The sequence below is a fragment of the Atractosteus spatula genome, chromosome 8 (assembly GCF_055471065.1).
Source record: "Atractosteus spatula isolate fAtrSpa1 chromosome 8, fAtrSpa1.hap1, whole genome shotgun sequence".
NCBI lineage: Eukaryota > Metazoa > Chordata > Actinopteri > Semionotiformes > Lepisosteidae > Atractosteus > Atractosteus spatula.
This window is the reverse complement of record NC_142713.1, coordinates 9,282,685-9,295,761: the sequence shown is the minus strand read 5'-3', so window position 1 is coordinate 9,295,761 and position 13,077 is coordinate 9,282,685. Positions and strand designations below refer to the sequence as shown.

General features: G+C 39.4%; 1 protein-coding gene across 1 annotated transcript in view; it reads right to left on the bottom strand.

Moving 5' to 3' along the window:
- The window catches only part of LOC148829167 (adiponectin receptor protein 2-like), a 61,015-nt gene that overhangs the window by 13,916 nt on the left and 34,022 nt on the right, over positions 1 to 13,077 (bottom strand). The window contains exons 3-4 of the mRNA XM_088923112.1: positions 5,383 to 5,529; positions 1,484 to 1,655 (exon numbers count right to left, since the gene is read on the bottom strand). Coding sequence (XP_088779238.1) covers positions 1,484 to 1,655; positions 5,383 to 5,529 — 319 coding nt within the window. The remainder of the gene's footprint in view (positions 1 to 1,483; positions 1,656 to 5,382; positions 5,530 to 13,077) is intronic.

Here is a 13,077-nt window from a genome sequence, read left to right as displayed (position 1 = left end):
GGGGAAAAATGGCATGAGACTCCCCATTTCTGGAAAATTGATCACACTGCATTCAAGAAGATGGCTCTAAAATGCGACTCAGATGTTGACAGTTATTTCCATTCAGCTTTTAATGTCATAATGCAAAAATGTAATAATGCAGTGATGGTTAACTTCATTACAGATAATTACCATGGGGCACATGAGCACAATATTTCAATATCTGCCTACAGCAGCTAATTGCTAAAGGAGAAATGTTTACTCCAAACAGAGTTCCAGACCCTCTGGGCTTAGATAACAGACCTCATTTTTTTAAATGTTTTGCCGTTCATCACTGTTACATCAGGGCAACTTCATCCTTCCTCACATTACCCATATAAAACTGTTATACCTAATTAATTTACAACAGATTATACGACCTGGTAGATCTCAACCAGTCAACCATATTGCTGGTTCTGTCCTGTCCGTACTGACTTTACTTACACTGTTTTTGCAATGTGTAACTGATTTTTGTTTTTAGATTAATGTCATTGTTATTTTCAACTGAAAGACTCAGCACAGGTTCATGGCTTCCATAACTGGCTCATTAATGAAGCATTAAGGGAATATCACCCATGCAATTTAAGCAGCAGAAAGACAAAGTACAATGTGAACGTCCTGCAAATGTGTATCTATTCCTTTAGCAACTCCACGACAAGGAACAACACTCCAAACACAAAACACACGATGGCAGGATACAGTAGCCATGTCATATATGTATCACTACCATCCTACATACACAACAGACAGTGCCCTCGATGTCTTCATATCCTTGATGAAATAAGATAAAAAACATATGACAAAACAGGTTATGGACTAAATAAAGTGTCTTGCTTAGAGCAATTCTAAAAATTGTTATACTGCAATTGTAATAGCATTGTATCTGTCACAATAACCTAAATTCCAGAAAACACAAGGGTCATATTTTGCCTTTTAGGATTCTTTTCAATAAAATTCAACAAAAACAAATCTACTATAGCATTCTGGGCTTTGAAACAGAAAAGAAAGCCTCTGAACGTTACAGAGGCTTCCCATTTCTCTGTGGTTTAAAAGGAGGTAACACCAAAGACGTTCATTAGTAACAACCACCGTCACGGTGATGATCAGAGAGCTCTCTGAAGACTAGAGGAAAAAGATCATTCACCTACCCAAATTTGGGCACAGCTACAAAAGAGCCAGCACAATGCTGAATTCCACTGGAGTATGCATTATTAAGAAATTTAAGACTACTATTATAAAGCCAGCTGTGGACCATGCCACCATGAGCTGTAAACAAAGTGTCTGGGAGGCTACTGTCAACCCAAAGGCAACATACCCTGGCATCTTCAGGATATGAAAACATCACCTGCATTAATGTACCAAACATAAGGTAACACATATACCATGAGATGTTGTGTTTTGATGCACTTCATGTTGGAAAGGCTACCAGCGCTAGAAAGCACTACATAATGTGGTCTGCTCTTACCTAATAAGTGAGTCCAGATGTTGCCAGTCTCCGTGTGGATTCTGAAGATGCTCTTGAAGCAGGCTCTGAAGGAGGGCATGGGTGGCCTGTGGCCATGCAGAAGGTAGTCATTGTCCTTCAGCCAGTCAGGCAGCACATCATGGGGTATAACCCGCCACCTTCCTTCCCAGACCTAGGAAAAGACGATGAAAAAGCTGTCTCTATGTACTTGTTGCACGGTGTTCAGAGAAGATGGGTTATTGAAAGCAAGTTGGAGCTTTCTACAATCAAATAAGGATTCACATTTATCTTTGGTCCAACCAAACACCCATTTAATCAGTTGGAAACAAGGCAGGCTGAATGGCATTGCTCAACTATTATCCCTTCATGATTTATAAAATATTATGCCAAACGACAAAAAGGCTTTTCATGCAAAAGCATTGTACTGCTATCCTTAGTTCATAAACTACACAGTAAGGATATCCCCACCAGGTAGCCTATCTGGATAAGGAAAGAAGAGTAGGGTCTTTTGAAAGATAACAAATACACTATCCAGCAGAGCCAAGTGAAAACTCCAAGCAAATTCAGCACCTGCCGTGCTACAGCTGCAAACTCATTCTGTATGAATATGCAGATATCAGATGGGAGTGGGCACTAGCAGACGATCTTTAGGTGGATCTTTCAAGTTCAAGTTTCTGTATTTATCTCTCGGTTTCATAACCAGCATATTTCCTTCCATTTTGTGCCAGATTAAGCTGCACTTGATATTACAGGGAAAAAAAACACACTGGTAAACTTCTGCAGCCAACATGGTTTTCACACTTCTGCCTATAAAAACACTCACAGCTGTCTTAAGGTACGATTTCATTTTTAAACCCAGCGGGGGAAAAAAGGATTTGTACTGTTTAAGGTTACCAAAACAATCACACGTAATCCCAGCTGTCTGTAATGAAAATCCGAGAGTCTATCAATCCTGTTTTGAGGCAGCAGGGTCTTTTTTGGCTTTAAGGACTCCCAAGGACTCTATGGGCTACAGGCAGGGAGGGGGCATGCTGTTTACCAGCAATACAAAAACTCTGTCTTCTTGCAAAATCTATTTAAGTGCAAGGTCAAGGATATTATATGCAGCTATCTGCAAAACCATTCAGATGCAGCAAGGACACAGGCAGTTACTGTACTCATATGTGCCCTGGGTGTCAACAATACCATACTGCAGCGTGTTTACTGGACGGAGAAAAATGTCTTAATTTATAATGACAAAAATAAAATGTATGGTGCTTACTTCCGCTTTTACCTTACCTATTATTTCAGTCTCCTATAAACGATCTATCCTGATGCAAATACCTAATACTCCTAAAAGTAATACTATTAAGCTTTATTCACGAATAAAATGAATTTCTACTTCGATGGGTCCACTGTTGCAATTATCCCCTTTCTGTATGAAATGTGACTACAATGTTTTACTTGGCAGTGAAGTACAAACCGCAGGGTGTAACAAGGCCTGATGAGCAGCTTTAATATCTGAGCAGGCAGAGATACAAACACCAGTATGTGTTTGGCTAAAAACTGGTCATGCACGGATATGGCTGTAATTTTCTTTTCATTTTTCCCTGCATCATTCACTAAGCTGACTCACATTTGTTGTGAAAGCTCATCCACGGGATGAATCCATGGACAGGGAGCAGGACAGTGAATTGCACAACGATCCGCAGCCGAAAGGGGATCCAAGTGCTGCAGGCTGTGTAACCCTCAAACACGTTCATCTCATTTATCACATCATTAAAATTAGACAGGAATTCAATTTGAATGGTTTGCTAACTAGTTATGTGTAAGTGTTACGTCTATTAGTTAGGCTATGTGCAAAGCCTCACTAACAGATGCAACAGAACAAGAATAATACAGGAAAACAAAGGGACAGTAGTCCCAGAGGAGTTGCGTTTTTGAGAACAAAACTTCCAGTTATTGAATTCTCCTCGCATGACACATCATGCAAAGGCCTGTAATCAATTCCATAAAGCAGATGTATTATGCCCAAACAAAAATACAGAAGAGTAATCTATACCTTTTTACAGGAGATTCAGGAACAGTGGAAACACCTAAGTCAAGTCATATAGCTTATTTAAAAGTCACCAAATCATTTCCATTAACTTTTGGAGCTTATTTATATAAAATCTTTTTTTTTTGTCATTCTCTAACACTGCAGTGTAAGGATTTCTATGTATATTATACACCTCTATATTACACATTATAGATTTCTATGTAAATGTTGCTCAAGTCACTAAGCCTCCTTTGAGGAACTTGCTGTATGTCCGTCAGCGCATGCGAGAATGGAGTCACTGAGACGATCAAACATGAACTCACCTGAATCCAGAACCCCATGTCGTACATTAATCATCGCCGGCACGCAAGGTGAGTGGATAAAAAAGGAGGGACACGATTAGAATCAAACGCCACCGAAAGGGACATGTATCTCACAAAGAATTCCACATACATCTGATATGCCAGCAGCCATATCACCCTGCAACTCACAACTGGCAACCCACTGAAGCTAAGCAGGTGTGATCCTGGTCAGTACCTGGATGGGAGACCTCCTGGGAAAAACCAAGGTTGCTGCTGGAAGAGGTGTTAGTGGGGCCAGCAGGGGGCACTCACCCTGCAGTCCATGTGGGTCCTAATGCCCCAGTATAGTGACGGGGACACTATACTGTAAAACAGGTGCCGTCCTTCGGATGAGACGTAAAACCAAGGTCCTGACTCTCTGTGGTCATTAAAAATCCCAGGGCGTTTCTCGAAAAGAGTAGGGGTGTAACCCCGGTGTCCTGGCCAAATTTCCCATTGGCCCTTACCAATCATGGCCTCCTAATAATCCCCCTCTATGAACTGGCTACATTACTCTGCTCTCCTCCCCACTGATAGCTGATGTGGGGTGAGCGTTCTGGCGCACTATGGCTGCCGTCGCATCATCCAGGTGGATGCTGCACATTGGTGGTGGTGGAGGGGAGTCCCCATTACCTGTAAAGCGCTTTGAGTGGAGTGTCCAGAAAAGCGCTATATAAGTGTAAGCAATTATTATTATTACATCTGATATATGGCAAACGATATTGTAAGCTAAATACACTGATGCAAGACACGTTGCATTACTCTTTCGGTCTTTAAACCTGCGGTTTTGAAAGATCTTGATCAGGAGGTAAGTGGATCTTGCTGGTCTCTGTATTGTCTGTTACAGACCTCGTCTCTTTTCAGGATTAAGTGGCAATAACCGATTGAGTCATTGACTATTCCTGAACAGGCAGGAGGGGTGGTTGGGTTTAAATGCACGTCTGTGTCCTGGTGTGGTTGTTGAGAAAGTTATGAAAAATATTTTTGCAAGAAGTATTACTTGAGAAGACCAGTATGCTTCTCAATCCTACTGTTGAGCACTCAAGTGAAATGACCGTATCTTTTTGTGTTCATTTTGCTCTGTACTGTCCCTGCACTGAGCCTATTTCTATTTCATGATGTTTTTAGAGGCTTCTGCAGGATTTGTTTGGGGGGGGGGGGTTTGGGGAATTTCCATTTTCTTGATATTTCTCATTTCCCCTGTAAAGAAACCATGCTTATTCATTTTAGTGGTGTTGGGACATGTGGTGTTCTTTTACTCCTTAACATCATATATGACTCAAAGAAGCATTACTTTTCTGACAAAATACCCTCACAAAGATAGGAAACCCACAGGAACCTGTCCTCGCAAAACAAATTCTTCTTTAATAAACCAAAAGGCATCTTCCTAAAAATGTCAGAGTGGACGAAGTACTTGTTCAGGTCTAGGTTTGAGTTTCTTTTCGGTTGCACAGGCAATATGAAGGGTCAATGGGAGTTTTGTAACTAATATGTAAATACAAACGCATGTGCGAGTCAAGATATTACTGGGTGGGGTTTACCTTGTGTACAAACTCCTCCATCCTCTCCATGGCGTGATGGGCCTGCAGCAGCGGGGTCATCCCCATGAAGCCTTCGTCTGCACTCTTCTCCTGCTCCTCCTCTTCCTCGCTCTCCTGAGCTCTGCACCCTTCAGGTTTGGGAACATCCTGAACAAGACAAGACCAAGGTCAGGCGACACCTATCCCCAGCGCCCAGCGCTGCCTTGAGACATAATCATTGGCAAGGAACTACCCCCTGGGGAAGAAAATACTCACTTCACTACTGAACTCCTCATAAAAAAGGTTAAAAAAAAATTGTAGAAGATTGAAAAAATGATCATTTTGCTTATAGGACCTATGCTTGTATACATCTCATATTCAATTCTTTAGCAACATAATCATTTGAACATGTAAGTGAAGAGTAATGCTATCAAATATATTAACCTTATTTTAATAATGTATTGATAAAGGGCACAGAAACATGGGGAAAGTATTACAAACATGGGGGCATGTCATTCCTTGAGAGCCATTTACTTCACCATATAAAAATGGCCAGTAGCGTCCCTCGCCAGAAAAAGCAGGCCGAAGATGAATGGAGGTATAAAACTGATCCAAACCTAAATCTCATCCAAATCTAAGCCTGGAATGGGCATTAAGTTACAGCTTTTAACACTTGATCCCTACACAGTAGATTGCACTGCACACACAGAGACTGCAACTTAACAAGTTTCCGTTAATTAGTTCCAGTCAAAATTCTTGGTGTCCTACTAAGGCCTGATAAAATGTTGTGTAAACAAAACAAACAGGATCCCAAAGTGTACTGTTACTAGGCAACATACTAAACCACACATTCACGGCACAGTATAGGAGTACATAATGCAGCTGATTAATATTGCATCGATCCCCCTGACCCCGCTTATACCAGCTCCAAGGTTTCTGCGAAGCCACAGCCCCAGTTCCCTCATTAATCTTTTCGGCAGCAGCAAAATTGCCGTATTGAGAGATAAAGATGCAAACAAAAAAAAGGAATATGTAATGTAAGTCATTTATCATGATACTTCCTGCTACAACATACAGTGCTTATTAAGCAAAACGAATTAGCTCGAGGATACGCTGAAAAGTAGCCTCCAGGCCCTGAATCTAGCAGAGCGTCTCCTCACTACAAAGGGGGAATTTACGGCAATTTTTCTGCCAGCAAACTCATCCTGTCCTTTGTGGAGGGCCTGGAAACCTCACCCTGTGGTCCATGTGGGTCCTAATGCCCCAGTATGGTGACGGGGACACTATACTGTAAACAGGCGCCGTCCTTCGGATGAGACGTAAATCCGAGGTCCTGACTCTCTGTGGTCATTAAAAATCCCAGGGCGTTTCTCGAAAAGAGTAGGGGTGTAACCCCGGCGTCCTGGCCAAATTTCCCATTGGCCCTTACCAATCATGGCCTCCTAATAATCCCCATCTATGAATTGGCTTCATTACTCTGCTCTCCTCCCCACTGATAGCTGATGTGTGGTGAGCGTTCTGGCGCACTATGGCTGCCGTCGCATCATCCAGGTGGATGGTGCACATTGGTGGTGGTGGAGGGGAGTCCCCATTACCTGTAAAGCGCTTTGAATGGATAGTCCAGAAAAGTGCTATATAAATTTAAGCAATTATTATTATTATAACAGTAAAAGGATTGGAAGCAACACAAACAGTGCATTTGCAGTGGCACTGTAAGCTACAGCAATGGACAGCAGGCTTTCCCCACCAGTGTTATGTGCCATGTGTTTATGAGGCAATGTTTACAGGCGAACACTAATAGGTATTAGTAATGTTAAGAAGCTTTATGCAAGATGAACATGTGCTTACAGAATCCACTGATTTTTCCAAACTGTTCAAAGTTTTTGAAAACGAGTAGTACTGTAGGTTCGATTGCGGTCTTTTAATTGCATTAATACGGTCGGTCCTGTATTATTAATTTTTTTTTTAAATAGTTTCACTGCTCTGAAAACAAACGTAATGGTTGAATTTAGGTGATATCGGAGATCACTTACATGTGCAATACTTTGTGAAACGTTGACAATATATGCTATCACGATTGGAGCCTAACTTGGTGGCGTTCTAACTGTGGTGAATCCCCAGACAGACGCTGGCGTCCAGAGACACCAGTTATGGGTCTTAAAGAAATAATGTTATGCAAATGTTTGTATTTATGAACAGCTAAGAGCATTTTATTGATGTTTTAAATGATACGTTTTTTATTTAAAACACAGCGAAGGTTTAGAAACTTCAGCTTAAGACGTTTAAGTAATTTTTCTGAGATTTTTCTTGTGTTCTTCAAAGTGTAGCATCTTACAAACTTTAAAGGAATTCTTTCAAACCTAAGCTCAGAGTTTCACTGATGTTAAGAAGGCTTATTGAATATCAAAAGGAGAGAAGATGACCAGATCTTTTCAGAAAGTCTGACTGTGGTTTCTATTTCCAGCTTGACAAAGTAAAAAACAGAAGAATACTGCTTCATCCTAAGCCCACTGGGAAATCTCATCAGATTAGAAAGAAAATAGTAAAATTAAAGCTGTTGACAGACAGTACAAACAAAACAAAAAAATCAATTAAAATAACTTCAGAACCAGTGACAAGGTATTTTTTTCTATTTCCTTTTTAAAGATATTTCCCACGTGGTCCTGCATATCACAACAGAACATCAAACACAGAAGCGGCTCAAAGCACCCAAACAGTACAGCAGCAGAAACATGTGCCGAAGACATGACAGCATACTTAATAGGTTCAAGGATAATCTGAGAAGAGTGGAGAGGACAGACAAAACTAACAGACAGGACACAGCTAAGAACGGTCTCTCAGTTAATCACCTCAGTTAATTAAGTGAATTAAGCAGTTAAACCAAATGCACTGCTTAATACAGCTTTTGCATTATAGCAAGGCTTCATTACACATTTGCATATTACTTTTATAATGCATGACTACGGTTTCCTCCCTCAGTCCAAAGACAAACTGGTAAGTTAATTGGCTTCTGGGAAAACTGGCCCACCAGGGTGTGAGGGTGTTTGTGTCCATGTGTGCCCTGCGATGGACTGGTATCTGGTCCTGCCTCGCACCCACTGCTTGCCAGGAGAGGCTCCATATCGGGTAAAGCAAATAGAAAATGGAATGATGGACTACCCATGTTCTACTGCTGACAGGCAAAATACACTGATTTTAACAGCATGTTCTGAAGTCCTTCTATCCAAAACCCTTCTTGAATGCCAAACTAAAGCGTTAGTCCATCCAACTCACGACCCATTCTCCACAGAGGGTCTGATTATGTGCATCACCTGAACATATAAAAGTATTCTCTACCATGATAAAAGATGACAGTGAATATTATGAAAAACATGCCAAATAAAAGTCTTGAAGTGCCTTTTGTAACAGCTACAGTTGGACGACTGTCATGTCTAGCACTTTTCCTTTCTGTCCGGAACGAAACATTGCTTCTGCACTTAATATGAAAAGATCACTTTAATCTGAAGAGCTGACAGGTACAGAATCGGTTTGGTTGTATCACTATGGAAATTTGGTATTAAAAAGATGGACAAAATTAATACAAATGTACATTCGGTGCAAACAAATTCTGCCACACATTTTCAGTTGCTACTGAGAAGTAAGGCTGCTAAAACTACTTAAATTTAAGTAAAAATTTAAAGTAAATTAAAAATAGGTCACATTAGCTATGGCAAAACAGGTGTAGGCACAATGCTTTGAAAACAAATTGTGTATTCATGTTTTGTGCACTTTAAGGTTTTAATAAGGTCATGACCGAATAGCATACCGTTTTAAACATTTAAAATTGAGGATACAACTTTCAGGACATTTCTGGAGTAAAATGTCAGGAAGTCAGGATGTGGTGCAAAAAAAACTTTTAATGCCAAATAATGCATGAAAAGAGCCCTCTACACTGACCCACTAAACAAATGTTAGATCTTAAAAACACATATTTCTAAATTGAACAGCACTCCAAAATCCTGTCTCACCCTAGACCAATAAACCAAACTGGAGCTCCGGATTTTTTTTCATTTTACAGAAACATCTTAGGTCAAGCTATGTTATGAACTAGATAAAACCAAATCTGTTATTTTTTTAACAATATTTGCTCAGATAGATATTCCATGCCACATTAAACCTTCAGCAAGACACAGGGCAGTTTGACAGCTTGAGAATCAAACCAGCTGGCAAAATTTGCACAAGCAAACAACAAAATCAAACAATTAAAAAAAAGACTATTCTGAAAGCTAGGGTAGACTGCATTCTTTAAAAATAAGCCTTTGCAGTAATTCACCTCAATTAAATATTTTTCACTGCGTATCCTTTAAAATCTTTACAACCTTTCAGTTTTTTATTTTTGTTGATCGCAGCACACAGCAGGAATTTGTCATTTGAACTTGAACTTAAAACCACTTTTGAATAATGCAGCACATTGGGTATTTCTGCAAAAAAGTCAGACAGGAAACCCAAATTAGTTTTGGCGTGACAGAAGGAAGATATAAATGTAAATATAGCATTTTTCTTTGAACAGGTAAAATCCCAAACTACTCTAAGTTAATTGAGTCATGTACTTTATCACAAGTACATGTTTGGGGTGCCTTTCTCAAATTTTTCAGATGAACATTCTAGGGATGAACTCTCCCTCTTTCCTAGCATTAATCCTGCATCAGCAGGGTCCGCTTGTCGGCACACCAGTCTCCATTTGGTGGTTTCAACCAAATCTTTGAGCTGACGTTGCCATTGAGTGCGACCGAGAATACTCCAACCGGCGCGTAGCTCCGCCTGCCGTCGGAGTATTCTAGGGATGAACTACAATGTGGATTTCTAGGCCATCAGATGCAGTCCTAATTAATAACAAACTGCTTCCTATAAGCTACTTAACAAGATAAGCTTTCAGTCCGGGACATGTCAAGTTCACACACGAAAGGCCATGCAACAGCCAGACTGTTCAAAAATGCTTTGTTTCCATCCACAATTTTGGAAAACTATCTCTATATATCATATTGTATTAAATGAGTATTTTACAGTTCTACAGAGGTTAATAATGTTTAGATATTGGAATAGGACATACTGTACCACCAAATGATTTGCATTACAGATTTCTTTTTAGAACTGTTACATCTATGTCTAAGTATTTACTAATATTGTTCATATGAGGTCACGTCAAAAGACAAGAATGCCTTTTTGTACAGAGCACTGAAGATAAATTGATTTTTAGATGTGCAATGTATTTAACGATGACTTGAGATTCCACTTGATTTGGAAAAGAAAATGAATATCTTTTACAGATGGCCCATGCTTCATCATTTGCTCTCACTGCACAAAATGTTTGACTTGAGTGTTTTGAGGTTATTACCAGGGTACAGCAGATGGATGTGGGTAAAACAGGAACTGGCAAGTAACTGGGTAAATAGATTTGCAGATTCAACATTTTTAAAGGAAGCCAAGTGAAGCTCTCTTACAACATTCAGTGCCTTACACTGAACCTCAGTGAAGGTACTCAGAACCTTGCCTGTTTTTTTACATTATTTTTAAAAGAATGGAGTTACATAATTTTATAGTAGAAATTAATATTTGTTATACACAAAACAGGTAAGTAATATGAAAGAAAAAAAATGCAAAGTCATGATTGCATAAGCATTCAAAATCTTTGCTATGTTTAGGTGTTAAAAATAGCCTTAACGAGTCATACACTTGAGTGGCCTATGTCTGTGTAGAATAATAGTCCAGCACCAGATATCAGAATAGATACACTTGTCTCAGTAGGGACACTTAGTCAGGTAGCAAATTTCAAGCACAGATTGAATTAGGAGGATCAAGGAGCTTTCTGAACAACTCAGAGAATGCGTAAAAAGGAATAGATTTCAATTAAACATTTTAAAACAAGGAATAGCAGAGTGAAAAATACTCCTTAAAATGCCACACAGAGTTTGCAACAAAGCATGATGTGACACTGCAAATGTGTGGCAAAATGTTTTGTGGTCAGACAAGCCACATTCGGAACATTTTGGTCTAAATGAAATATGGATGGAGCAAAGTACTGGCAAATCCTAAAGGAAAACCTGTTTTAGACAGGACAATGATCCAAAGTCTTTTAAGAGAACCATCACTATTGTAAAATGTTTCATATAGAATTAAACTACACTGTTACATTACACTGAGATGGAAAAATGTAAGAATAATTCCCCTTTGTGACATAAGCTGTTCTTTTATTTTGGCTTTCTTTTGATAACGTCTGCAAAGGAAAGCAAGCTGCTTTTAAAGACCTAGATACAACTTGATCTATCACACAAGACTCGTTTCCTGCTTTCATGTCCTCAAAGTTTAAGTGATTCAAATGATACACGCATGGATTTCAACACCGAAAACTCAATGATTGATATTGTGACGGGTATTAAAATGTGAATGCAAACATATCTGTAACATCTGAAGCATTAATCAACTAATTTGAACACCTAATTTTAAGTGTATTTTTAACAGATGGTTTTACAGTATATTTGAAACTGTAGTCTAAGCACAAGTACAAAAGTCAATGCATTTCGACAATTCACTTAAGAACTCATGAAAAAATGAGCATAAAAATGGCTTTTTAGTCTCAGTATACAATATACGAAGTGACGATCACGATATACCCATTGGGGCGAAGCAGTGGCACTGTGGCTAAGGATCTGCGCCTGTGGGTGGAAGGTTGCCGGTTCAAATCCCGTGGCCGGCAGAGGAATCCTACTCCGTTGGGCCCCTGAGCAAGGCACTTAACCCCAGCGGCTCCATGGGTGCCGTATAAGTGGCTGACCCTGCGCTCTGACCCCAAGCTTTGCTTACATATGCAAGAAATTGTATATGGCTAATAAAGAGATCTTATCTTAAAAAAACAGAGCTATGAACATAAAATTCAAACGGACACCTGTCTACACACTTTTCTCATCAGAAAGAGTGATCCTCACATAAGACTAGGTCTTCATTGCACATATTCCTTTTCATGAGAAATGATTTTTATTTGATGATCTAAATAACAATCACATTGATCTCCTTCGCCATCATTTAAGGTCTTTCTCTATAAAGAGAGTTCTTTCTCCACCCTTTGAAGGTGAACAAATGCTACAAGCAGTTTATGCAGCCAAGCCAATGTTTGTATTCCTACAGTAATCTGTAGCTAGAGGAAGGTACAGTGGTTAAGACTTACACTCTTCAGCACTCTTTTATCAAGTCTGTGTTTCAAAGAAGCAGTTCATGTCCATCAAATTAACACAAATTTAAAAAGTGATCCATTCCCCCAATCTTTCATTCAGTACAGTACTTGATACAGTGAAGCACCAAGTGCACAGTATGTATTTCCTAGATACAGTCTGTCCTAATTTCATTTTACAAGCATTTTCTTCATACGAGTTTGATATCAAGAGAACCATCTTCGCAAACTATGTGACGAACTGTATAGGACCTGGCTTGTCCATACTCATTCTACCAGAACAAAGGAACAAAGATGTACTTCAGTAGGCACAGCTGACCATTCTGCCTCTATAACTAAGAACTCATTTAATCCATTAGAAACACATTCTTTCATTGGAAAAAATGTCTACACTGAAAAATCTGCAAATAAAAAGGATGTTCCAAAATAGAAAAATCTAAAGAATTTATACAAAAATAGGTCTTGTTATTCAATACGTGCCAAAACAGAAAAAAGAAAATGGACATTTATTT